This window comes from Anser anser (genome assembly GCF_964211835.1).
Source record: "Anser anser genome assembly, chromosome: 8".
Taxonomy (NCBI): Eukaryota; Metazoa; Chordata; class Aves; order Anseriformes; family Anatidae; genus Anser; species Anser anser.
This window is the reverse complement of record NC_139728.1, coordinates 11,148,113-11,172,037: the sequence shown is the minus strand read 5'-3', so window position 1 is coordinate 11,172,037 and position 23,925 is coordinate 11,148,113. Positions and strand designations below refer to the sequence as shown.

At 43.3% G+C, this 23,925-nt stretch overlaps 1 protein-coding gene across 1 annotated transcript; it reads left to right on the top strand.

The window, feature by feature from the left end:
• Positions 1-217: 217 nt before the first annotated feature.
• Positions 218-21,300, top strand: AXDND1 (axonemal dynein light chain domain containing 1). Its single transcript, XM_083845961.1, has 24 exons — positions 218-883; positions 1,255-1,355; positions 2,020-2,146; positions 2,546-2,631; positions 3,778-3,834; positions 3,976-4,081; positions 4,811-4,932; positions 5,463-5,603; positions 6,026-6,130; positions 6,784-6,904; positions 7,536-7,637; positions 8,218-8,381; positions 9,914-9,977; positions 10,434-10,668; positions 13,145-13,358; positions 13,986-14,079; positions 14,776-14,984; positions 15,566-15,662; positions 16,664-16,774; positions 17,538-17,681; positions 17,828-17,959; positions 19,165-19,256; positions 20,146-20,297; positions 21,058-21,300. The coding sequence occupies exons 1-24, from the start codon at positions 731-733 to the stop codon at positions 21,156-21,158; spliced, it is 3,030 nt and encodes a 1,009-aa protein (XP_083702087.1). The 5' UTR covers positions 218-730; the 3' UTR covers positions 21,159-21,300.
• Positions 21,301-23,925: the final 2,625 nt, after the last annotated feature.

The following is a 23,925-nucleotide window of genomic DNA, read 5'->3' as shown; positions in this document are numbered from 1 at the left end:
AGTATAAATGTGGGTTTAACTCCGTTTCTAGATCATTCATTACTGAAAATTTCCTTGGCTAAGCATTAAAAAAAACCACAAGCACCTGTTTGCCATGCCCACCAATGAAATGCCAGCTCCTGGACCAAACGCAGACGGAAGAAAAATGAGCGGTCCCTCGTGTGCAGGGCCTGTCAGCAAGGACCATTCAGGTAGGGCTGGGGTTGGAGACGGGGATAGACACCTGATGGAAGATGGTGTCCTTTCAGGCTCCTTACAACAACAACGATGCTTTTCTGGGGGAACGTGTTAGGGTTAGCCTTTGTTTTGTCACTCCCTGATATTTCAGGGTGTTAATATTTTTGCAGAAAGCTGACTGGTAGCAATCCGCAGGAAGGGAAATGGATTTACATAAATAGATAACTTAAGCTGTTTACAACATCCCTTGGCACTTGTGTACCTGATAGCTGGGCACGGTCGCACTAGTGCTTCTGTCTCCTGTAGTTTGGAGGTAACTGTTCTAGGCTTCACCGAAGATCCAAGAGCTGCTAAAAATGGGATTAGCTGCCTGTGTCTGACAGAATTGTTCCTGCTTTGAGGTAAGGGAGCAGGCATCTTCTCATGGTTCTTCTAAGTCCTGTATTTTATGAAGGTGTTTGCTTTCCCTTTCACCAGCAGAATAAATGTGTACCTACCAAATAAGTTCTGACATTATGTTCCAGAGATTCCTGTGTTAAGGGGCACATCAAGGATGCTTGACCACATGAGGCCTGTTTCTTCCTCCCTGGAGTACAGTTTTGTTCCAGAGGAGATTTTCCGAACCCTGACCTGTGCAAGCAGTTCTCTCAGCAGTCCAGAATACTTAAAATCCCACCAAACAGTAAAAAACACAATGGGCTTCAGGGTAAGTGTCTCCACCTTCTGCTTTTTCTCTCCAGAATTGTCTCTTTATTAGGGGCACGTTTGTCATGTTGGCAAAAGGAAAGCATTGCCAACTTTGTTATACAAGCTTATCTTGCCTTCCCATCAGTTTTCTGATCACACCATCCGATACAGATCCAAAGTGCTGTCTTCCAGTGCCTGCAAAATGGTAAACGTGCTTGCACCTTTGTGTTGCTGTGAACTCCTCGCGGCGACTGTTCTGTCCATACTGGTTTCTTTAGCCCCAAGACAGGAATAATTCCGTGGAGCTTGTTTAGGCAGTCACTCTGACCTCTCCCACTCCTTGGCACATTTCTGGCTAAGAAGTGACAGCCACGTGTGCCTTGTCTGCAGGGCTGCCTGCAAACTCCAGATCGGCTTTGGCATTACCCTAATCGTCGGAGCAAGTTCAGACACCTGACAGACCACCCTGTCAGCTTGACATGCGCTGGAAGGTAAGCAAAGAAGGGATAAGGAGCTGAGGGTGCTGACAAGACGTTAGAGCTGGGAACGCAGATAGGTCTCTCCGTTGGTCTTTCTCATGGCAGGTGACTGTGCTGCCTGATGTGGCTGGATGAATGGACCAGCTATCCCGACTGAGTTTAGTCTGGAGACATTCAAGGGAAAGATGTTTCAGGAATAATAAATAAAAAGAGTTGCTAAATGAGCTCTTCTTGGAAGCATGTGTCCAAAGGATCCCAGACTTACTGGTATACTCTGTGATCCAGAGGGATTAAGAAAAGAAGCTCTTCTGGCTTTAATGGACTTAGAAGGGAATAGCTTTACACTTCTTTGTAAATAAGCATTGCTTAATAGCACTAGGAATCGAAAAACGTTCTGCTCTTCTACCATCTTTTATCTGATGTTGGGTACTTATGTGATAAGGCATTGGCAACAAGCATGAGAAATAGTCTTTGGCCAGTGATAGGCAACGTGAGATTAATCTGCCTAACAAACGTTATCTCATCGGGTTTTTTTGGCCCAGAAGAGGGAGTTGTGGCTGTAAGCCTGACCTCTGACTGAATGGAACAAACTCACATGTGGTTTGGGCTGATAGCAAGTGAACGGTAGGTTGCCTTCAGGCTGGGTCAGTGAATAAGCTCTTTCCCTCTGTTTCAGGGATGTCTCTTACCTTTGTGATGTTGTGACTCGGCAGGAAGACAGGAAAATGATGGCTCTCAAAAGCTCTTTCTCTGAGAGTCATCAGGAACAGAGACGGAACAGCCGTACGGTCCCAAGTAGTCCTGTGAGTGCTGCTGTTCAGTTGTTTTTCTGTGTGTAACACGAGGTGGGAGGAAGGAAATTTTCACATACATTCCCTGATGTTGTCTTGGGCTGTGGTTTTGTTTGATTTCTGTACCAAAACAATTGTAATGTTTCACCTTGATCCTAAAGCTCATCAGTCCTCCTTTTGGTTCACAGCTCCTTGGTCGTGCCCATAGTTCAACATTAGTTATTTTAAGCTGCTTCCAGATGTAAATTATTTCTTTAGTGCTCTGAGTGCAAAAGGGAGAAACACCATGAAAAGTCACTTTGCGAGCTTTGCTCCCCAGGCTACCAAAACTGTGTCCTCTCTGGTAAGGAACTGGGAATTTGCGTGCATCCTCAATGCCGATGTTTCATGCTCTCCCATTTCTATTCCTAGCAAGCAACCCTAGCACATAGTCTGGTTCCCAAGGAATTTCACATCGTGAAGAACAGGGGAGTTTTGCCCTTGAAGTACTTCGATGAGTAAGTGCTTTCTGATTTACCAGCATCTGTCCCCAAGCTGTGGAGGTTCCATTGTTCAGAATGAGGGGATAAAATGATGAGAGGCTGAGAGCACTGCAAAAAAATTCACTTCTTGCAGTTGGGGAGAGCACAAAAAGGGTGGTTTTCAAATCTCACACTAATGCCATGGCTACAGTCAGCCCTCCAGAGCAATGTGAGCCAACTATTCTTTGCCTCTACTGCTTTGAGAAGGGTAAAAGAGGATTTCCTGTACAATATTACTACATCTCAAGAGTTTTTCTGTGGTTGAACATGGATGTGGAAGCTGAGGTCTGGTTTGATCCCTTGAAATAACTTCTGGAAGTTGCCACTTTTCCTTTTTAGTGATTTTGATTACTCTGTTTTTCTACCTACCTTCTAGAATTGCTTTATGCAGCAAAGCTGGGTGGGCGCAGTGTAGTTCTTGTTCTCACTGGAGCTTTTCCAGAAAAAATAAATAATAATAAAAAAATCTGACCATTCTAGTGGGTTTTAGTTTGTTTGGGATCTTTAGTATTTCAGGCTGTAAGTTTTGAATGGAATTTACCAAACCTTACACAAAATGGCTACTGAGTACTTCCCGTGATCTCTTCAGAAAACTGACTACATTTTAAAGAGATTTTGTCATTGTTCAAGGATTAAAATACCAGATCAGGAGTGAAATCCTCACAATTTGTTTGCCAACATGATAGAACATTATCTAATTATTTCAATAGTTTCCAATGACGTGTGGTTCCTGTGGTGAATCTCTGGGTGACTGTGATGTGCCTATGTGGTGATTTTCTGGCCCCACCTGTAACTTTTAAACCCATTGGTGACTTTTTAACCAAGTCCTATGGAAAAGGGAGAGTTCTTAAAAGGACAAGGTTCCTAGAAGATATATGTCATTAGTGGCGAGAAGGAGGAGCTCCTGTTGGTCTGTCACCTGTGGGAACAGCTGTAGGAGGTCTGATTCTTACCTTAGTCTCTGAATATTCCTAAGGAGCAATTGTGTAGGCAGTTTTCTGCCTCTAACACTGTGATCGGTTTGTGCATGGGACAAAGAAACTGAAGCAGAGGGTGAGATTGCTTAGCTACCACTGGAAGGACTGCTTTGTAATAAAGTTTTAACATTTATACTTGTTTCAGTAAATACACAACTCTGCTTGAAGACCATGAAAAGAAGCTACGGCTGTTTCCATCCATGTAAGTACCACCCTGAATGAAGTTGTTACTAGGAAACAAACAAACAAACAAAAACACAACAAAAAACTGTTTGAATTTCATTTCCTGGGAAAATATACCATGCTATACAGAATAATGATGCATCTCTTTCTGCTCTGTCAGGAAACCTGCTGGGAGGTTAGAAGTCATCCAGCTGATGGAGGCAATGGACAACATGTTGGAAAAAGCGGGAGTAGATGAGCTAATCAGAGTAACAGGACCTTCACAGGTGGATAACTCACTTGTACCCAGAAAAATAATATCCTGTTTTCCCCAGTGTTTACCTCTGCTGTGCTTAAGGTGCCTTCCCGCAGTTAGTTTCTGCCCAAGCCATCTGTCTGTATGTCCTGTCACAACTGGGGATTCCCCTCTTCAGCTTCTGTTCATCTTCATCTGATCCATGAAGAACAGTTAGCTTTCTGGTGCAGGAAGTTGCATTTCTGGCAAAAATGCCAGAAAGGGATGCATCTGGCATTACTATGGAGGAAAAACAGCAGTCTCATCTGCTCATTAGGAGATAGGCTGCTGTGGTAAAAAATGGGCCTCTGGAAACATTCATATGCCTAAGAGCAGATGTCACAAAAAGCTTCCATACCTTGCTTGGGTTTATTCTCTGTTATTCTTGTACAGTAAAGGGGAAGGTTTAAATGGATGAAGCATGATTTCTGAAAAACATAGAGCATTGCCTCAGGAAGAACTCCAGCTGGAATTAGCAGGAAAGCTCCCATGGATGTTGATAGGAGGGTAGTCAGGATAGTGCATAACACATCTGAAAATGAACCTGTGAATGCATGCAGGATGATGCAGGATGACCTCCCCTTTACCTCTTCAACAGCATTTTGTCCTCCAAGGGAAACTAGATTCAGAGGAAACAAGTGATCTGTGCCACTCTCTGTTGTTGAAAGAGTACGTTTGCCAGGTTCTGCAAAGCTGTGATTTTTCTCGAATGTTTTGCCAGCTGCACAACATGCTGGAGCTACTGAAGGCGGAGCAGAACATTTACAACATAGTTTTCCATGAGCTGATTCGGCAGGTCAGCGTGGACTGCGTGGAGAGAGGACATCTGCTTTCTAAGCTCAGGTCATCATTAGCCAAGCACCCTTAATCCCCCTCTCGATTTATGGCAGTATCCTCTCAGGAGCAGCATTAGCTATTGCAGGTCTTTCCTAATGTCATTGCCCAACAAAGCCAGCCTGACACAATGTAATTGGCTCGGGGTCTGATGCCAGGAGTGAAATAGGATTGCCCTGCCTAATTAACACCCAGGGCTAATGAGCCTCTGTTACGTAACTGGGAGCTTGAACTCTGCTGAAGTTCCACAACACTTGACAGTGTGGACACCTTATTGGTGTGACATTTAATGGAAGTTTGCATACGTAGAATAGCTGGAACTTCTCTCACAATTGAGGTTCCCATGTGTTTTTTTTCACCTCACACTCAGATCAGCATTGGCAAATAAATTGTTCCAAAGTGTTTAAAATTCTATGTCCAAATGATGAAAAGATTGCCCTCTTGATAGCTTCCATTGCAGTGAAAGGAAATGGTCTTCAGATGGGGTAAGAGAGATCTGCACTTTCAGGTAATTTCCTTTTTTACTCTTTTTACTGCAGGCAGAGGTATGTGGATCTCCTGGAGCGGATTCCTCAACAGATGAAGACTCTCTACAAAAAAATGATGGCACAGCGGTTGCTTGACAGACACATTACAAAAGAACTACTCTATTTTAAGGAGTCTGTTGAACAGCTGACCAGGTCTGAATCCTGCCTGATCCTAAACAATTATCTCAATGTGCTAGGCTTAGCATATTGTTTTTTTGTTTTGTTTTGTTTTTTTTCGGTTTTCTAATCTCTCTTCCATAGGAGAAAAATTATTTTTCTGATTTGAATCAGAGCTACAGAGACTGCACTTGAGCCTTCTCACACTCTTTTTCTACCCCTTTACTGCTGATTGTGCAGCGGGGGAGCACAGAATAAGGGCAAAGCCAACTCCTTTCCTTAGCGTGTTGTGCAGAAAGGGGTTGTAGGAGTAATCTGTGCACACAGGAAGAAGATATCTTCAAGATGCCTTTCACCTCTGCAGTGAGATGCTACTGTATGCTGAACAGACCAGTCTGTGTTTGCCCAAACCTTTGGGCTGGGCTAAGTTGCATTAAGACTGTTCCCTGCTGTTTCAGTGAGCTGTATGAGGTACGAGAACATGACCGCAAGGTGACCAGAGAAGCAGAAAAAGCTCAAGAGGAGCTAGCTGCAGCCATGCGGGAGGCTGAGGCGAATGCAAAGTAAGTTGATTTCAAAGCTGAGGTTGGGAGATTTCTGCAGTGTGCTGGTATCATTCTAGCAGGGTTGTTGGGAAGAAGATGGAAGGATTGATTTCCTTCTAGGGAAGAGAGCTTGGCTGTTTGTGACAAATGCAGTTGTTTTCTTATAAATTTTAAATTTCCCAAAGCTGTTGAAAATGTTTCTATTTTTAAGTCATAAAAGTTGCACCTGAGCATTTGTTGCTCAGGTGCTGACATTCCCTTCACCCCACATTCACAGTTGGTAAGCTCTTCAGAGTCAACAGAGCCTGCAGCTCTGAACTTGTAAGAGGTCTGTGGACGTCTTCAGATACCTAAGAAATTGAGGATTTAGATGGTTGGTATCAAGTTGTGTTGAGTGCTCAGGCACAGAGATTCACTTACAGGAACCTTGTGTCATGAAGAAAATAGCTTGTCTAGGCCCAAGAGATTTGTATATATACTGACTGGAAACTCGTAATAGAAATACCAACAGAAAGGTGTTGTAGGGGCTCAGGGTAAAGGAATTGTGAATTTACAGGATGTGTGGGAGGTGAATGAGGGGGATGAAAAGTCTTAAGCATTAGGAATTGCGAGAAAGACCGTAAATATGGATAAGAAATGTGTGCACATACTTCGTTGTCTTTCTCTTCTAGCCTTTTGGAACAATATCGGGAGTTGTATGAGTTACAGAGGAGAAGACTGGAGGACCAGGTTCTGCTGGTAGCTCAAGAGAGAGACATCTGGAGCTCAGCTGCATATGACCTGGCTCTGAAGGTAGGTGCAGGAGGTCAGTGGTACACTGAAGGTATAAACCATCATAGCAGGCAGTCTTGTTCCAAGAGCAAACTTCATCCCAAGGAAACATTTTTATTTATTAAACACAATTGGGTACTAACACACCTCATACCTGCCCTCCCATCATTTACTGAGGTCTGTTGTATTTCATGAAGGTGTTTATTCTTGTTGTTTTTGTTTCGTTATTTATTTATTTAATGGAAACCAGATGAATCACACAGCATTTTTAGTACAGACCTCCAGGTTCTGTGCAGGAAGAAATTCTGTGAATATTTCCATTCAGTGGTAGGCTTGACTAAAAAGTTTTGTATTTCCCCATAACTTGGAATATTTTAGCCAGATTCCTTAAACATCTTCACAAAATAGCATTCTTGGTTAATTCCGTGTTTCCTTGCTCATGTATGTCCCTTGCTTGTTACCTTCTACTTTTCCCTGTTCAAGTTTAAAATCTGTTAGACCTTCTGTGTCTGTCTGGGGAATAAGAATTTTATTGCTAAGGTAGTGGCTTCAACTGCTTGAGCTGCATGTCATTGATGGTAAAGGTCCTGTGTTACTGTCAGATGTCCCTCCTCTCAGAAGACAACAGTGCAAATAATAATATTTCTTTCAGATAATAGATAGAAACCAGCTCACGTTGGTTCGCAGGCTCGATGTTAGTGGGAAGACACTTACCAAAGTTCTCAAGCATTTCATAGTCCTGTTGGCCTCAAAGGTAGGGATGTGTCTGTGATGGGTACCTCTCCCAAGTGTTTGTCTATGTGGTGTATGTCACGCGCTGGTTCTCAGTCAAGCATTCAGTACTTTCACTGTTACCTGAACTTTAAAATCTTGGTCTAGTTTAGAATGAGTACTAAAACTTGATTTAGTTCTCTCTCCTTCCACTTCTCTTTCTCATTACTCCATATTTTCTTACTCTACCACAAACTTTTACTTTTCTTTGTTTTCCCATCTTTGTGGTTTTCTTCCCTATCCCTGTTCCAGCTCCATAAAACTGAAACAGATCCAGGCTAGTGTAATTTTGGCTTCAAAGTATGGGGCTGCATGGCCTCTGTGTAGCGTACAAGCTGCAAGAAGTCAAGAGCTCAGCTCCTGTGTAACCAGGGAGGGTGAGCCAACATAGTCCCACATAAAAGGGTTTGCAAGGACTGTGCTGTGGAATTACAGAATTTTCCAAATCTTTGATATATAGATATATCTCAAAATAGCCACGCTGAAGGGAAAATTCCTTCAACTCAGATCAAAACAATCACTACAACAGTTTCTTTTCCCATCCTCTTACCCAATGCCTGCAGGACACGAGAGACCTTGCTGATCTGCAAGAAGAGGCAGAGCAGTTCAGAGAAATGTTGGGTCGTGTTGGAGCAGAAATAGAGCATTTGGAGGAGTCCAGCAAGGAAAAACTGCAAATTGTGTGCCGCAGTCTCAACAAGTGGCTTCAGTACCGTGACAGTAACTTGTGAGAGGCCCAGAGTGTCTGGGAGTAGTAGTCAATTCCCCCAACTTTAGCCTTGTGACAGCAGGTTTCACAAAGCATGCACTGACTTCCCGACTTTCAAATGCAATGCGATTTGGTACAATCTGCAATTTTCACATCCTTCACTGCTCTGCTTTTGTGCTCAATACATTTATTTTGATAATCAGGTCCCTAATGGTAACTCCAAAGTGATGCTGTAGGTTTGTGGCTGAATTCAGTGGAGAGATTGCTGTTGACTCCAGTGGAGCAAGGATTTTACCCTCCCATTATAAACCAGAGTTTCCTTTTTGCAGCTGTCATTGCTATGGCAGAATTGTTCTGTTTAGTTTGGTTCATTTTAACTTCCAGGCACATGCATTGATGCTTCAATAGAGCGGTACACATACAAAACGAGACTCTAAGAGATGAGATTCCAAACCCAAAGTCTTTTTGTATGTTATTGTGTATATTGCAGACTTTTTGTTAGTTCATCATGATATGTTAAATAAAGGATAAACGCAAGGGCAAAATGCAGAAATGCACACACCACCTGCACTAACAAAAGAAATCATTTTGTATATCTGGGAGATGAGTGGTTGGAAAGCTGCATGGCAGAGAAGGACCTGGGAGTACTGGTTGATAGCTGGCTGAATATGAGCCAGCAGTGTGCTCAGGTGGCCAAGAAGGCCAACAGCATCCTGGCTTGTATAAGAAGCAGTGTGGCCAGCAGGTCTAGGGAGGTGATTGTCCCCCTGTACTCGGCTCTGGTGAGGCCGCACCTCGAGTACTGTGTTCAGTTTTGGGCCCCTCGCTACAGGAAGGACATGGAGGTGCTTGAGAGAGTCCAGAGAAGGGCAACAAAGCTGGTGAGGGGTCCGGAGAACAAGTCTTACGAGGAGCAGCTGAGGGAGCTGGGGTTGTTCAGCCTGGAGAAGAGGAGGCTCAGGGGAGACCTCATCGCTCTCTATAGGTACCTTAAAGGAGGCTGTAGCAAGGTAGGGGTTGGTCTATTCTCCCATGTGCCTGGTGACAGGACGAGCGGGAATGGGCTAAAGTTGCGCCAGGGGTGGTTTAGGTTGGATGTTAGGAAGAACTTTACTGAAAGGGTTGTTAGGCATTGGAATGGGCTGCCTAGGGAAGTGGTTGAGTCACCATCCCTGGAGGTCTTTAAGAGACGTTTAGATGTTGCCCTTAGTGATATGGTTTAGTGGAGGACTTGTTAGTGTTAGGTCAGAGGTTGGACTAGGTGATCTTGGAGGTCTCTTCCAACCTAGACGATTCTGTGATTCTGTGATTTCCACTCGTAGTGGTAGTAATTGATTTTTCTTAACTGCCATCCATTGTTGGCATTATGTTGAGTCAGAGAACAAAAATCACTGCTGAGTAGGGCCTGTTGTTTTCTACTTTTGCTCAAGATACAGTTTGTATCACATATTCAGTGCATATACAACATGTCTCTTGTCTCTTGGCTTTACATAGACTACTAAAGGAGGTTTTTTTCTCTCAAATCTCATCCCTTCTTTCTCTCTGCTTAGTTCCTCTCAGATGAACGAAGAGCTATTGGATGAAATCATACCAGATATGAAGATCTTGATAAACGTAAGATTTCTGGGGCTTGAATGTATTATTGAGTGGTATTTGCTCAGCAAATTACCACTTGTTAGCTGAGCCACAGCCAGTGTCTACGCCTGTCACAAAGGTGAATAAAAACACATCAGCTTAGTATTTTTGTGCTGAAGCTTCAATTAAGAGTCTGCACATGAAAAGTTGTAAGTGACCAATGCCAAAGCTCAGAAAGTGCATTAGACTTGGTCACATGTTTGAGCACTGACTGACAGCTCTGGTGACTGATAAATGATATTAATCTGCAAAAGCACTCACCATTGTCACCCTCATGGACTAAGTTGTCAACTTATTGTGCTGTTTACTCACTGTGGCATCTTTATGCTCATGGATTCCTCATAATTCTCTTACCTGATTTCCACCACCTTTCCGTTACAGCCAAGGGGTGGTCCAACTTTTGGAGATACAATAAGCTTGCTGCTTTTCTTTTAGATGCTGAAGGAAGACGTACAGCAGTATGGAGGAGAGGTGTACCTAGTGAAGATAGAAAGTCTCAGGAGTGCTGCCAGGCTACAGGAACACTGGACAGAGCTAGGACAAACAGTGCTGAATCGACACCGGGACTTCACTGGGGCATTGCCTCCACAGCATGCTGCCCTGGGAGAAATAAACCAAAGTGCACATGAACTCTACCAGCAATACAATATACGGATAAGTGGGAATAATGGTAAGAAATAACCATTTTTGCAGTTCAGGCTTTCTTTTGGGTATGTCAGGGAAGTAGCAGGTAAAAAAAAGGACCAGTTGACATAATCTGTACAGGCTTTTTGCAAAGCTAAAGTCTAACCCCCAGATATGTGTTGGTAACCAGAAGCATTGAAGGGATAAACTCCAAGAAACTTGACTCACAATCACATATAAAAATAATATCTGGAATTTGAAATTCAATACAGTGCAATCAAAGGAAAATGCAGTACAAGTAAGATGTAAGTTTTACGTTAAGTTCAGAGGGATTGTGTGCAGGTTGTGATTATGTGGATAGCGTGTGGAAATGAAAATAAATGTAAAAGTAAAGAATACATGTTTATGTTTTAAAGCAAAATGTTACTTTGGAGATCATTAACCAGATAATACTGTCTCAGAGTGTAATACTTTTTTTTACTACCTTATCACTAAAACAAAGTTATCTTAATCTAGATAATGAATTATCCTGGAAATAAATTATGTAAATAAATGTTTTTGTTGTTGATATAAAGTTATCATGTTCTGTGTGAGATAACAAACATTTGTTAGGTAATTTGCAACTAACCTTCCCAACCTTTGCCTCTTAAAGGCCTTGACTCATTTCTGATTTCAAAATCGTTTTCTCTCTGATGTTTTTAAATCATCTTATTTTCTTTTAGCAGACTAAAACTAAACTGAACATGTGCTGTCTAGGACTGCTGCTCATGTTTGCTAAGCTACTTCTTGTACTGCCACCTTATTCTTTCACTCAAGGTTATCCTGTGCTTTTTACTACATGATCTTATGCTGCATGTTATATTTCAGCCTACTAAAGGAGCTGAGATAAAATGATAAGTCTGTCCAACCTAAAAGACAGCTAAAGGAATTAAATACTCCCAGTAATTCTCATTAGAAAGTGAGAGAAGGAAGAAGAAACAGGGACATAATTGGCCAGATACCAACAAGGCAAAAAGTTAACAGCAGATTGTCAGAAGCCTTGATAGTTAGTAATGATCTGGACAAAAGGCTAGGCAGCACAGTGCAGACAGCTGATACAAAATTGCTTCCATCAATAAAGTCCAGAAAAAGGGGGGTGGCTGAGTGGGGGGTGTTAGATTATTTTAACAAAGGCTTTGGGAACTGGACCACAATAAAGTTATTCTCTTCCTCCGTACAAGGCAGTATATTTTGAATTGCTTGGAGTAATTTCTGCACTTTAATTTCATGGCTGCTCAGTAGAAGAGACAAGGTATACCTTCCCTTCACATTGCAGATGCAGTAAAAAAAAAAGAAAAGAAAAAGAAAGAAAAAAAAAGTAAAAATAAAGAAGTTATAAAGAAAAGGGTAGAGACAGTACTGAGAACATTGTAATTTTGTTGTGTAAGGCAATGGTACTCATTTACCTGAAGTATTTATTATTTGCTAAGATCTGACTACCTGATGTCAAGCAGCACATGACAGAAATACAAATAGTTTGGTATTTGATGACAAGGATTAGAGATGCAGATCGAACAATGAGATAGGAGATTGTTTTAGACAGGAGATATGAAAGGACTTATATAAAATGTATAAGGTTTGGCTTAAGGTCTTTGCTTTTAATGATTCTTCCTTGATCACTCCTCAAAGCTGTACCTTTTTTGGAAGATAAGATTTTTTGACTCTGAACTTGGCAGCTGAGATTACAGTGACATCTCCACAGAGATCCAATTAGGTCCTCTCTTTTGCTGGAGATGATTAAGCTTAAAAGATCAATGCAATCATGAAATCTTCCCAAAGCAAGCCTGTCTCATTTCTGGTTGTGGGGCTCCTATAATGCACTCTGAAAGGCTTCACCAGATGGAGGGTAACCTCTTCTCTCTCTTACCAGTCTGAACATCCCAACACTGCAGTACAGTAGGGAAACTGGTTCATTAAAATATTACCAAAATTGTAATCCACCTCTATGTGTGTAACATGTCATCTTTGCAACAAGACGTCATGGAGGCCAGGACTTTAGCAGGATTTAAAGAAGGCTTAAACATTGGACATCAAGAGCAGCTATTGTTACATTTTAAGCATACTCCCAACAAACAGAGAATATCCATCAGCATATGCCTGCTGAGTGAATGAACAAGTAATTTACTACCTTATCCAGGCATTTTACATATCTGTGTACATTGTATTACTTTTGAAGAATGGGGTTGTAACTGCAGAGCTTTTTTTTTTTTTTTTTAAAGAGTTCTATTAAGTCATCACATTTATTTTTGTAGTAAGGGAGCCAAATCTGCCAAGACAAGAAGAAAAGTCAGGGCTCCAAATCAAGCCCATTTTCTTTCAGCTTGCTTTTAATTCAGTGCTTACTAAACAGTTCATTCTTAGTACGAAGCGTAGCCAGTTCCCACATAGGCTGTTCATCCCTCTTGGCAAAGGACTTTGAATTGAGCTTTGTTTTTGTTGGCTGAAAGAATGTAATTAAAGGTTCATATTTTCTTCCCCTCCAGGCACAACTGTGTTTTTGACAGCCTTGGTGAGAAGTATGGAAGATTGGTTATTTAAGGTGCAAAAGCTGAAGAAAGGTTCTGGCATGCACAAAGCTGAGCTGCAGGCATTTTATCACAGGATTCCTTCATGGTTGGCCCAGGTGGATGCAGTGATGAGCTTTATAGGCTCTGGCCAGTTGCATGAAGCTAAGAATGATATGGAACCACATCTCCCGTAAGGACGGGGGTGTTAATTGTGTCTGGGCTGGCCCTGTACATTAAACTACATTCGTAAGAAAAGAGAAATGTTATTTTGTGAGGATCCTGGCACAGGAAACTGGCAGTGGGATAAATGTGATCAGCTGAAGTGTTAAAATGATTGGTGACTGTCTTTCATTTGCCTTCATTTGGCCATTTGCTTTGATTTGGCAAGATCTGTGGAGACATTTGGTGGCTTCAATATCGCTCCTGGAATGCCACTGTCTTTCTCGAAACTGCCACCTGCTTTGGAAATCTTAACATTTGAAGGAAAAAAAAACACAATATGTGATTCATTTACAGGCAGATTTGTGGGGGCATACTCTTCCTTGTAGTGCTCCATTGTCTTTGGTAAATATCATCAGGAAATAAAGTATTTTCAGAGCACATGCATAACATATATGTTGGAGATTATTTGCAAATGACAAGCTCATCCACAAATTAACAAATCTGCCTGTGTCGTGTTCCCAGTATATGGTGTACTAAACATTTTTCTCCTTGAGCTGGGAAGCAAAAGGTGTCTTTGAGACAGGAGATCCTTGGGTCTGGTGCACTAGATGTCGCTTTGTCTCTGGATTATTTTTTGCTATTGTTGTTGTTTCAGGGTGGTACCTAGAGAATTTTTTAAGATGATTCAGCAATGGATTCTGTCCGTGAATAATGAGGTTGAGAAGAGTATCATGCATCTTAATGAAGAAGTAAGTGAAAGTTTGAAACTGCTAGAAGAGCACTGTGTCTTGTCTTTGCTCTTTTAATTTTCATCTGGCCAGAGCACAGTTGTGAGGAATGCTTGTTTCTCCTCTGATGCCTTCTTTCCTGCTTGAGTTCTGGCTTATGTCTTCCAGCCAGGGGAGCATAGCAGTACTCCTCTAAAAATAGCTGCAAGGTCTCAAAACAGTGCATGAACACAATGTCATTGTGCTAATCTTTAGCAAGAATTTCCTTTGGAATAATGTTGATATTTCCTTGTGAGAGAGCTGTTTTTGGCTGCTAGTTCTGTGTATGTTTGTTTGTTTGTTTGTCTTTTCTCCTGGGATTGTAAAGCAGGAGGCTCTTGCTATGCATTTTTTTGAATGTTATTTAAGTGTGATGTGAGATTTTCAGTTTGTTGCTGAATTCTGGACAAGCAAGAGTGCCACATGGCTGATAAAAAAAACCTCATGAGGCTAAACAAAAACTTGCAGAAGGATAGATCCACAGTAGGAAAAGCTGTGTTGGTAATAGGAATGAATATAGAAGAAAAAAGATGAGAAAGGTAAATATTTCTGTCATTAGGTCAGTTTGCAAATTGAATTAGGCAGGACATTGACGTATGTGAAACGCACTGACTTCATACTACGTGGCAAGACCAGTCATTTATTACTGGCTTAGATTTGCTCCGATGTTTTGTGCAGGTGACTGAACTGCACAGAAACCTGACCCTGTGGCTGGTGAATTTGCTGCGACATGTGATAGCAGACCGCTTGTTCTGTGAGTGTCCCCAGCAGCAGGAGTCAGAGACTGGGATGGACAAGGAGCTCAGGCTTCTGAGTGCTCATAAATTACAGGATGAAGCTAAAGAGCTGGTTGCCAAGATGTGCAGGCTGTCTGGTTCTATAGTCAGGTATGAACAGAGGTTTTCAGTTTAGTCTAAGGGGGTTTTATTGAGAAAAAATGTGTAGTGTGCAGGGAAATTCCTCAGGGCAATAGATCCCACCAATACGGTTTTCCTTAGATCATTTCCCAAATCCTAAATGGGTCTTACTGGAATTTGGTGGGAACCTAATAAGACAGGTACATTGAAAGAGAATGGCAGTGTCTGCTTTATACCTAATGCTGCCATAAAACATGCTGGCATCTGTGATTGTGTGGGCTCTGCCTACATTTCTGAACATGACTTCTGGAGGATGCAAAGCAGTACAGGCGGTGAGTCTGAGTCCGTGTCACCTGGACCAAAGCCTGCACCTTATTCAGCATCTGTGCTCACACATTCACCGTGCGTTAGTACAGCACAGGCACAGATAAGCTGATTGGGAGGTCGTTGTGTGAGTGGGACAGGTGAGGATTGCTCTTCTGGAGACTTCTCTAGTGCAGAAGTCTAGAGATAGCTTATACATCTTGCAGACAGCAACAGGATGCCAATTGAAAGGAATAAAGCATTTGAAGGCACTCTTGCAGGGTTGATGGCATTCTCCCTCTTTGCAGCTGCTGCCGTGAGATTGTCAGTGCAATTGTTCGAAAGAAACGGTCAGAGATGGATTTAGAAGCTGATTTTGAGCTGGAGGAGCTGAATAAGATCAAGGTAAAAAGGGGTGACCACTTCCAACTCTCTAGGTCTGGAGTAGATGAGACCACATTTACTTTGTGAAAGGTAGAGAAAAGTATATGTGAGAGTTTCAAGAAGGAGAAAGACTCCTGCTACTCCAGTGGATTACCCTGGTCCCTCAAGTTTCCCACAGTACTGGAAAGCAGATAAACCATGTTCAGTTTTAATATTTTCCTTACCCTGTTTCAGGCTCTCCTACTAGATTTATTCCATATGAGTGGCAGTAGATTCACCTCTGGTTTTAAGCTTGCCAGAGCTGTGTACATCTAGACTTGAGCAGTGCTTTGGAGTTCCTGAAAGTGTGTAGTGCAATATATCTCTATACATAATTAGTTGAAGTCTTTTGAAGTCAGATAACCTACCTTCTGCCTCCTTATTTTACACTTGCTGATAAAGCTCTTACTCAAAGTATATGTTGATGGCAGCATCTTCATTTGAAGCAGCTGGGGGAGCATGATAACATATATTTCTTCCTCCAGTAATTACTACCGGTGTGACCTCAGCTGTTTAGCTGAGCTTTGCCTGCACTTCAGGAGCACGAGAGGTCGACCTTTCCTGAAGCCCAAGGCTGCCTTGAGCAGAGGACAAATGGTATTGCTCCCAGGAACTTAAGAAGCTTCTCTGCAGAGACTGAAAATGCTTGTGCTTCTGTTTTGTGTTAGCTTAGTGAGTGAAAAAGTAACCTTGGGATTTGCACTCATTTCTGCCCGTCAGTGGCCTAACAGACATTCTTACACTGGCTCAAGGTGGAGCTTGTTGAAGCAATTAGTTGATGTGAGTGATTAGCCAGTGATAGACGCCACGTCTGAAAGCTTGGAGAAATGCGTCTTCCATTTCCTTTGTAGGTTGTGGATGGAAGGTTCCAGGTATGTTCCTGGAACAGACAAATACAGAAAGATGGAATTACTTTCTGAATGAGTACGATTACAGCTATTTTTCTTGCTCAGCAATCCCTCTTTTCTGTTATGTCTTCTCAGACGGAGTGCTGTAATTGGATTCAAGCGTGCAGCCTTCTCCTTTCAGAGATCAAAGGCACTCCTGTCTCTTTTCTGGATTTAGAAGAACTGAGAAACCTCTTTGGATCAGAGGTATATATAGACTGCATTTGCTGCTCTAGATTGAACCAGTTTGAATGAAGATCAGCTTCAAAACTTCTTAAAGAAGGAGCTACAGTTCAGTTTGAGGGAAGGTTTAGCATGGAGATCTCCATGCACTCAAAGCTGTGGTTAGAGATATGAAGAGTTATGACTGTAAACTGGTTAAAAGTCACAGTGTGTCTTGTGAGGGTAGGCCTGAGGCAAAGCTGGAGCTTCACTGAAGCTAGAAGCTATTACCCACTGGTAGATCAGTTCACCATGGTGCTTGCTAGCTTTTGCTTCATCCCTCGGTGTGAACTTTGGCTGGAATCCTTGTGGTTGGTTTGCCCAGGTCAGGCTGAACTTCTAGTTAATTCCTTATGTGGCTAGATGGATGCCTGACACTGCCTGTGACAACTAGATGTGTTTTACGGTGGTCTAATTTCATACATAACAGCTGAAATTCTGATGATGAGAAAATGGCTTTCGATCTATTGTCTTGAACAAATTGTTTGCAGCAGCTCTGAAGTCGACCCCCAGGCAGTGCCATGGCCTGTACAAAGCAGGAATGCCACAGTGGGTCCTGCTTATGAAATGTTCAGTAATTAACATATTCATTTGTGATTTAAAATATATTCATACTGAGGACCTCCTAGGTGGCTGAAGTCTAGATCTAAATGTGTACAAGTGAAAGTCAGAGACTGGTTAGCTTTGCCTAGGTTACTTGGATGGACAAAGGAAGCATTACTAACCCAGTCCTTACGGTGCCTTACAGGAATTGCAACTGAAGCTTAAGCTTAAGGACACGATCATTTCTTCAACTCAAGAAGGGCTTAGAGCTGATGATGCCAACCACTACAAGAAACCCATAACACAGGAAGAAACATTAACAGTAAAGGAGGAAATTGCTCTTACACAGGTGACTAGAAGCTGCAATATGCCACGTTCCAGCAGGATTTTTTTTTTTTTTATTGCTTGGTGCATGTGAAACACGTCCTCTTAGCTGCCCTGAATGCCACTAAGCTAGCGTTATTTCTCCTACTTCTTGTTCATTTTCTTTCTTAGCAGCAGCCCAGTGCTGGTGCAGATGATCTGAGTGAAGGTGGTGAAGCTACTGCAGACATGATCAGATATGTAGGACACGACTCCAACATCCACCTGAAGTCCCTGAAGTCAGACATCATTTCAGTTACAGGGGTAGGAGTCTCTGCGACACTGAGGGCTTTAGCATGTATGGCAGAGCTCTGGAGCTGGGTTTTAGCTGTTGTCAGGCTCTGTAACGCTCATGTCAGACCTGCGGGGGCAGTGCAAGGTGCTGGTGTTCTCTAATTCCTCTCTTCTTGCCACTATGAAGTATTCATTAGCACAGCTATTGCTGCCTCAGTTTATCCACCTGAGCCACGCATTACTGCCCTGTACCATGGACTCAGGACCAGTAACAGGATGTGTGTAGTCTGAACCAGGACTACCAGCAGAGACTGGGTGAGTCCTGGCAGCATTTCCTGGGATGGTGAAAATGATTTGGTGCTGGATACACATAAGAGGAGGGATTCAGAGAGCTTCCATAACAACAGGGAACCAAGAAGTTCAAGTTGCTTTTGGCCAGCTGTGCATCCTGGGTCCCTGATTTCTCCACTTTTCTTTGGGACAGTACTCTTTGGAAGAGGGCTCCAGGCTAAAGGCCTCTGTCAGTGAAGGAGCTCCTCAGAATCATAGGGCCTGCCTTGTCCAGTCATGCCGGCCAGTCAGACATCCAGAGCAGAGCCTCGATGTACACAAACTATGGATCTTCAGCAAACTGTCGCTGGCCAGTCCTACCCCTTCAGCATGCGGTGTTGCTGGGCGTGCCTTGCCCTTCATGCTTTAGAGGTGGGCAGCCAGTGCCGAGTGATAGTGGGAGACTCAGGAGTGTGCCTGTGGATTTTCGTTTGTTTCCAAAAATAAATCTCTGGAAATTGCAGTTATCTTCCAAAGTTTAGAGTAGGAGCCTTTCAACAGTTACTTTTCCAGAGAAGCCATGGTTCTTTTCTTCAGATGAAGAAAGCTAACTTATGCCTGTTGGACTCTGAGGAGCTGCCCCTTTCTCTTCTCTGAACACTGTTTTTTTAATTTCTTCACTCCTGGTCAGGCTACAGCCATCCCCAACCTCTGTAACCCAGTGAATATGTGGGCAACACAAGAATATAGGCCAGTGAGATATTCATGTCTAAGTCAGAAAATGATTTTACTTTATTTTTAATGCCAAGATATGATCAGATCAATTCAAAGCAAAATGCTTGAACTACCCTCTGTTTTTACATGCCTTGCTGAAACTGAGCTCTTGTCTATGTTGTGACCATGTACTGAGACCAGCACCAAATCAGGCACATTTACTTATGGAGGATTTTCATCTTCCCAACCAGAGGGAGATGACTGCCAGCAAGTCGTCAACTCCCTTTTCTCAGAAAGAGTTTGAAGCCCTTGCCATGCTGGAACACCTGCAAGTGCAGCTCCTGTGAGTACTCCTCCTATGCTGGAGGCATGAGCAGAGCAGGGTTTCACCCCAGGCTGTTTTGCTTTCTTGTAAAGTTCTGCTTCACCCATCTCTGTTGGCTTAATATTGGGTTTCCTTCCCTACTGATTGTCTTGGGAGATTGGTTGTGATTTATGTTAGCTAAAGATGTGACCCATTTTACTCTGGGACCAGAGCTGCTGTCAGCTGTCCACATGTGTGCAGATTTTTTGCTTTTTGTACTCACGAGGTACATTGCAGAGGTACTCGTGATAGTGTTGGGTTTTTTTTGTTTTGGTTTGGTTTTTTTTGCGAGACTTCTTAATAGTTTGGGTCCTGTTAGCACTGGTAGGATGCTATGTGAATGCAGTTGAGTGCCTCCAGTGCCTGCTAGTGCCCAGAAGCTTGTTAGGTACAGCCATGTAATGTTGTGCCTAAGTGTGGGGAAACACAATGAAGAGGCACCCAAGTGGCTCCGCAAGGTTTGTGCATGCAGATGACTTCTTCCATGCTCAAGCAGGCCTGGGCACTGTGCATTACATCCCCTGCTTGTTTCCTCTGTGCATTTGCATTATCTGAGGCAACCCTTCCCTGTTAGCCTGGCTAATAGAATTGTCTGTGTTCTGTATTTATCCTTGCACAGTGAAGATCAGTATCTCACCCTTTGCTAGCAAACAGAGTTTTAAGATGAATTCACTTTGCAGGGTTTACATAGCTGTGCCACGAAGTCCCTGCCTCTTATAGATCTTTTAACAATGCCCTTCTCTGAAACCATAAATGTGTTTTAGAGTCATTCAATCCTATGGAACGCTTCAGATTTATAAATCTTTCTTTTACATATCCTGCCAGTACCTGCTTAGATTTCAGCATTATCTTTGCTTCTTTGATTCAGAGAAACAGAGATCCGTGCTCAGAATGCAGAGGAGAGAGCTGAAGGTTTTGAGAAGAAGCTGGAAGAAGCTCTGGAGAAAATCCAGGAGCTAGAGAGAGAGCTGGAGAAAAAGGGGAAAGTTGTCCCTGAAGCTACACCCAAAGAAGGGCAAGGTCAGGATAATTAGTGTTCTGGACCCTCTCCTGGACTCAGAGAGGGAACCAATCTTTGAGGGTACCTTGTTCATGTGTCCCATTTAGTGCAGGCCCCTTTCCTCCTGCACAGTTCCTAGGGTTTTGTCTAGACTCATTGGAAGAGGCCAAGCAAGGAGGCTTTTACCATAATTCCAGATTGGGGCAGAAAAAACTGCTGAACTCCATCTGTTTTTGAAAGTCATTTGGTTTGATTTTGACATATGACACAGGGTCTATATCTACTCTAGATATAGGAAACCCCTGTAATTGGCTTCATCTTCCTTGTAAGTAAGTGGTCCCTGTTACAGTCAAAAAGATCTGCTTAGGACCACTATGTTTCGGGTAGAAAAGAAAGTTCCAGGTCCCTTCACACTCACATACCTTTTGTGTTTGTAGCACAGGATACTCTTGCTGTCTCCAGTTCTTTGAACACTGCTCATGTACTGGTCCTGCCCATGTGGTGTGGCAATGATTTCCTTAGGTGGCATGTTTGTTGGGGACGAATGCATTTCCTTGCCTCCTTTCTCAGCTGGATCTGCTCAGATATAAGACGTGGAGAAGGAGAAAAAGTGGGAATTAAAACTTCTTCCCTTAGTCCTTCATTGCATCCTCTCTGACATCAAAGTAGGAGGAGGGACTAATTTGTTTGTTAAAAATGTAATACCTTGGGCACAATATTACTCTGCATTTTAATGGCTTTGGTTTGTTGTTGTGTAGTTTTTTTTCATTTTTCTTTCAGAAAAATGTTTCCAAGAAAGCGTATCAGAAGGCGAGCCCTGCTCAAGTCCCAAAGCTTCTACCTCTGGGCAGTCCAAGGGATCCAGAAAAAGCAAACATTAAAGAACAGCAATGCCTGAGTAGTTTCTTAGTGTCCATTCATAATAGCATCTCATTCCCAATCCAGTGCCTTTGCTCCTTATCTGCTACTCCCCTCTCTGTGCCATCTCAGCATTTATGCTGTTTTTCTAGCTGGCTGTACCATTTCCACACCTGTCTTGCTTATCCACTACTTCCTTCCACAACTCTAACACGTTTACAGCTTGTTCACCCTCTTACTGTACTGAGATGGCATTTAAAACACATACCCCATCTCCCTGTGATTTCTATGCTTGGCATCTGAGTCCCCTGGCTCCTCATATGCAGTACCCCTACAGCCTGAACAAGCCAAACTGCCCAGCAAGGCGGTTGCCCAGGGCTGCTGCTTCTGTCAGTCCCCAGCCCAGGACAGTCTGTGTGGTTATAAAGCTCTGCAAGGACAGCGGCAGCTGCCTGGATTTGGCATGACTCTGCAGTTTGACCCAGTCTCAGCTCTGAAGAGCAGGCAGTGGAACTGTCAGGAATTGCATCTGCTCCAGACAGCCCCTGCCAACTCCCCTAGAGTAAATTCTATTTTGAAACCATCACATATCAGTGATACTGAAGCACATTTTTAAATGATGTTTCCTTGTGTAAGGTTTTTTAATGTAATACCTCCTGAAGGTAAAACGACAAGTTTCTGCCAGCTCTGTGTACGTCAAAGAGAAAAGATCCTGCTGGAACAAGGGTTCTTTGGAACTGAGGATGCTCTTAGCTTTCATTTGCCTTTTCTGCAAATTTGCAGAAATGTTACATGTTTGAAAAAAATATGCCTGACTTCTGCAGATAGGAGTGCAAATAGAGTGATGTGGGCCCTGGCACAGTACCATGTGTCTCTGAAAGTCTTAATTCTCAGGCTCTGTTGTTCCTTTCAGACATTACTTGCAGGTGATCGTCCTTGATGTGCCAAGGAACCTTAGTCTGGGTGGATCATTTTACAGGGAGTTAGAAATGTAGCCTGAGAAGTGTTTGGAGAAGGGATCGTCTGCAGCTAACTCTGTGCAGTATCACACCATTTTGCTCTAGGCTGGGAAACAGGGGCTTACCCTAGCATCAAAATTAAAAAACAGAACCAGACTTAGAGAAGTAAATACACAGCTCATGTTCATCGGTGGAAGGTTACAGAGCTGTTCCACTTCCCAGATCTAGCTTTCTATGGCTGGATCACAACTGAGATCTATTACAGACAAACAAGCAGCAGCTGAGGGCATCCTGCAGCCCTCTCCTGAGAGGGTTACAGTGGCAGAATGAGCTGGATGGGAGGTTACACCTGAAGCTCAGATGCTGTGTGATGAGTTCAAGGATGAGGGTTTTTTCTCCTTTCACTTGTAAGGGGGCTGGTTTGCTGAGTGTCCTTGCTGTAAGAAGGCCAGCAAATACTTGTGAGAATTATGGGAACACTGTGTGCTGAGAAGGGGACGCTAGGGAGATGAAAGGGCTGATAAAATACAGAATTAGGTGGTATGTAGTGGAAGTGGGCTCCTTGTCCCTTGCAGAAGTGTTAAGCCAGTACCTGCTGGCCATCCCTGGGACACAGCTGCACTTAACAGAAGCATTACAAATGGTAGGTGCCAAGTGTGTGTCTTACCAGCAGGCACAGAGAGACTGGAAAAAATGAGTGAAAATACAAGAGTGAACGACTGGCTGGGCTGCTCCTGCTAGGCATGTGTGATGAGAAACTACTGGGTAGGCGATTAAGAGAAAGGGTCACAAAGTGCCTTCTGTCTTGGTGATAACCGAGTGCGTGGCATTTCTTTCAACCCTATATCCTTCAAGGGAAAGGCTTACAGTATGTGTAGGTCCCTGGCTATTTCAAGTAGCTTTTGGCAGATTTTATAAGAATTTTGAGGACTTCCTGTGTGTAGAGTTTAGCAAGATTGCTGCAGTGGGCAAAAGTATCGCTGTTTGGTTTTGTTTTTTTTTTTTTTTTTTTTTTGGAGTATTGCTGTTCTCAAGGCTCTCAGCTGGCTTCGCGCTGGATTCCCACTTCTCAGCTCAGTGGGAGTTGGCTAAATGGATCACCTCATATTTTCAGACAGTCCTACTGGAAGCAGGTGCCCACAAGCTCAGATCTTGTCCTGCCTCACCACCCAGTGGAAGCAAACAGCAGCACAGCCTGCCTTCCCTCTGCACAGCTGAAAAGTGCCAAACTATAAATGCTGCCCTTTCCTTCTTTTCCTCCTTTTTAGTACTAGGGCTAAACACCTTGTTTGCCTGTGTGTGTATGTATATGTGAACAGGTGCTGATTGTGAAATCCTATATCCAAGAGGACGCCACGGACAGGACCCATCTCTCTGTCCCTTGTTGCAGGAGAGCCAGGCTGGCAGCACCTACCAAATTCCCTGCGTGTTAAGTCCCTTCCCGTTCCCCCAGTTGTTGGGCTCCCACTCCTGCCTGCCTGGCGTTGTCACCCCATCACCCCTTCACACGGAGGGAGAGCGATCCCTTCTGTATCACCTGACTGCTCCCACCTTCCCAGAACACAGCACACGGAGATGGGCTGTAAGGAGGAATGTGCCCCTATGCAAGCACTTCTGCCTTGCCTGTGTTTTACCACCCAGCTGTAGGACTTGCCTTTCTTTAAAAAAAAATCTGCCACTTGCAGCCAAGAGCGCAGAAGGGAAATCCCAAAGAGTCTGAGTGTAAGGACAGAGCCACAGGAAACCAATGCCTCTGATAAGTCCCTCCCGTGGGGCAGCTTGTGCCTGCCCCTTTTATCCCAGCGTGGGGCTTTCTGCACCTTAATTCCCT

What these genes read in the sequence shown, in the direction of transcription:
- AXDND1 (XM_083845961.1), top strand. Translation starts at nt 731, where the DNA reads ATGCTTGACCACATGAGGCCTGTTTCTTCCTCCCTGGAGTACAGTTTT. An exon ending in GAGGCTGAGGCGAATGCAAA is followed by an intron (nt 6,131 to 6,783) that starts GTAAGTTGATTT and finishes TTTCTCTTCTAG; the next exon opens with CCTTTTGGAACAATATCGGG. An exon ending in GAAACCTCTTTGGATCAGAG is followed by an intron (nt 16,775 to 17,537) that starts GTATATATAGAC and finishes GGTGCCTTACAG; the next exon opens with GAATTGCAACTGAAGCTTAA.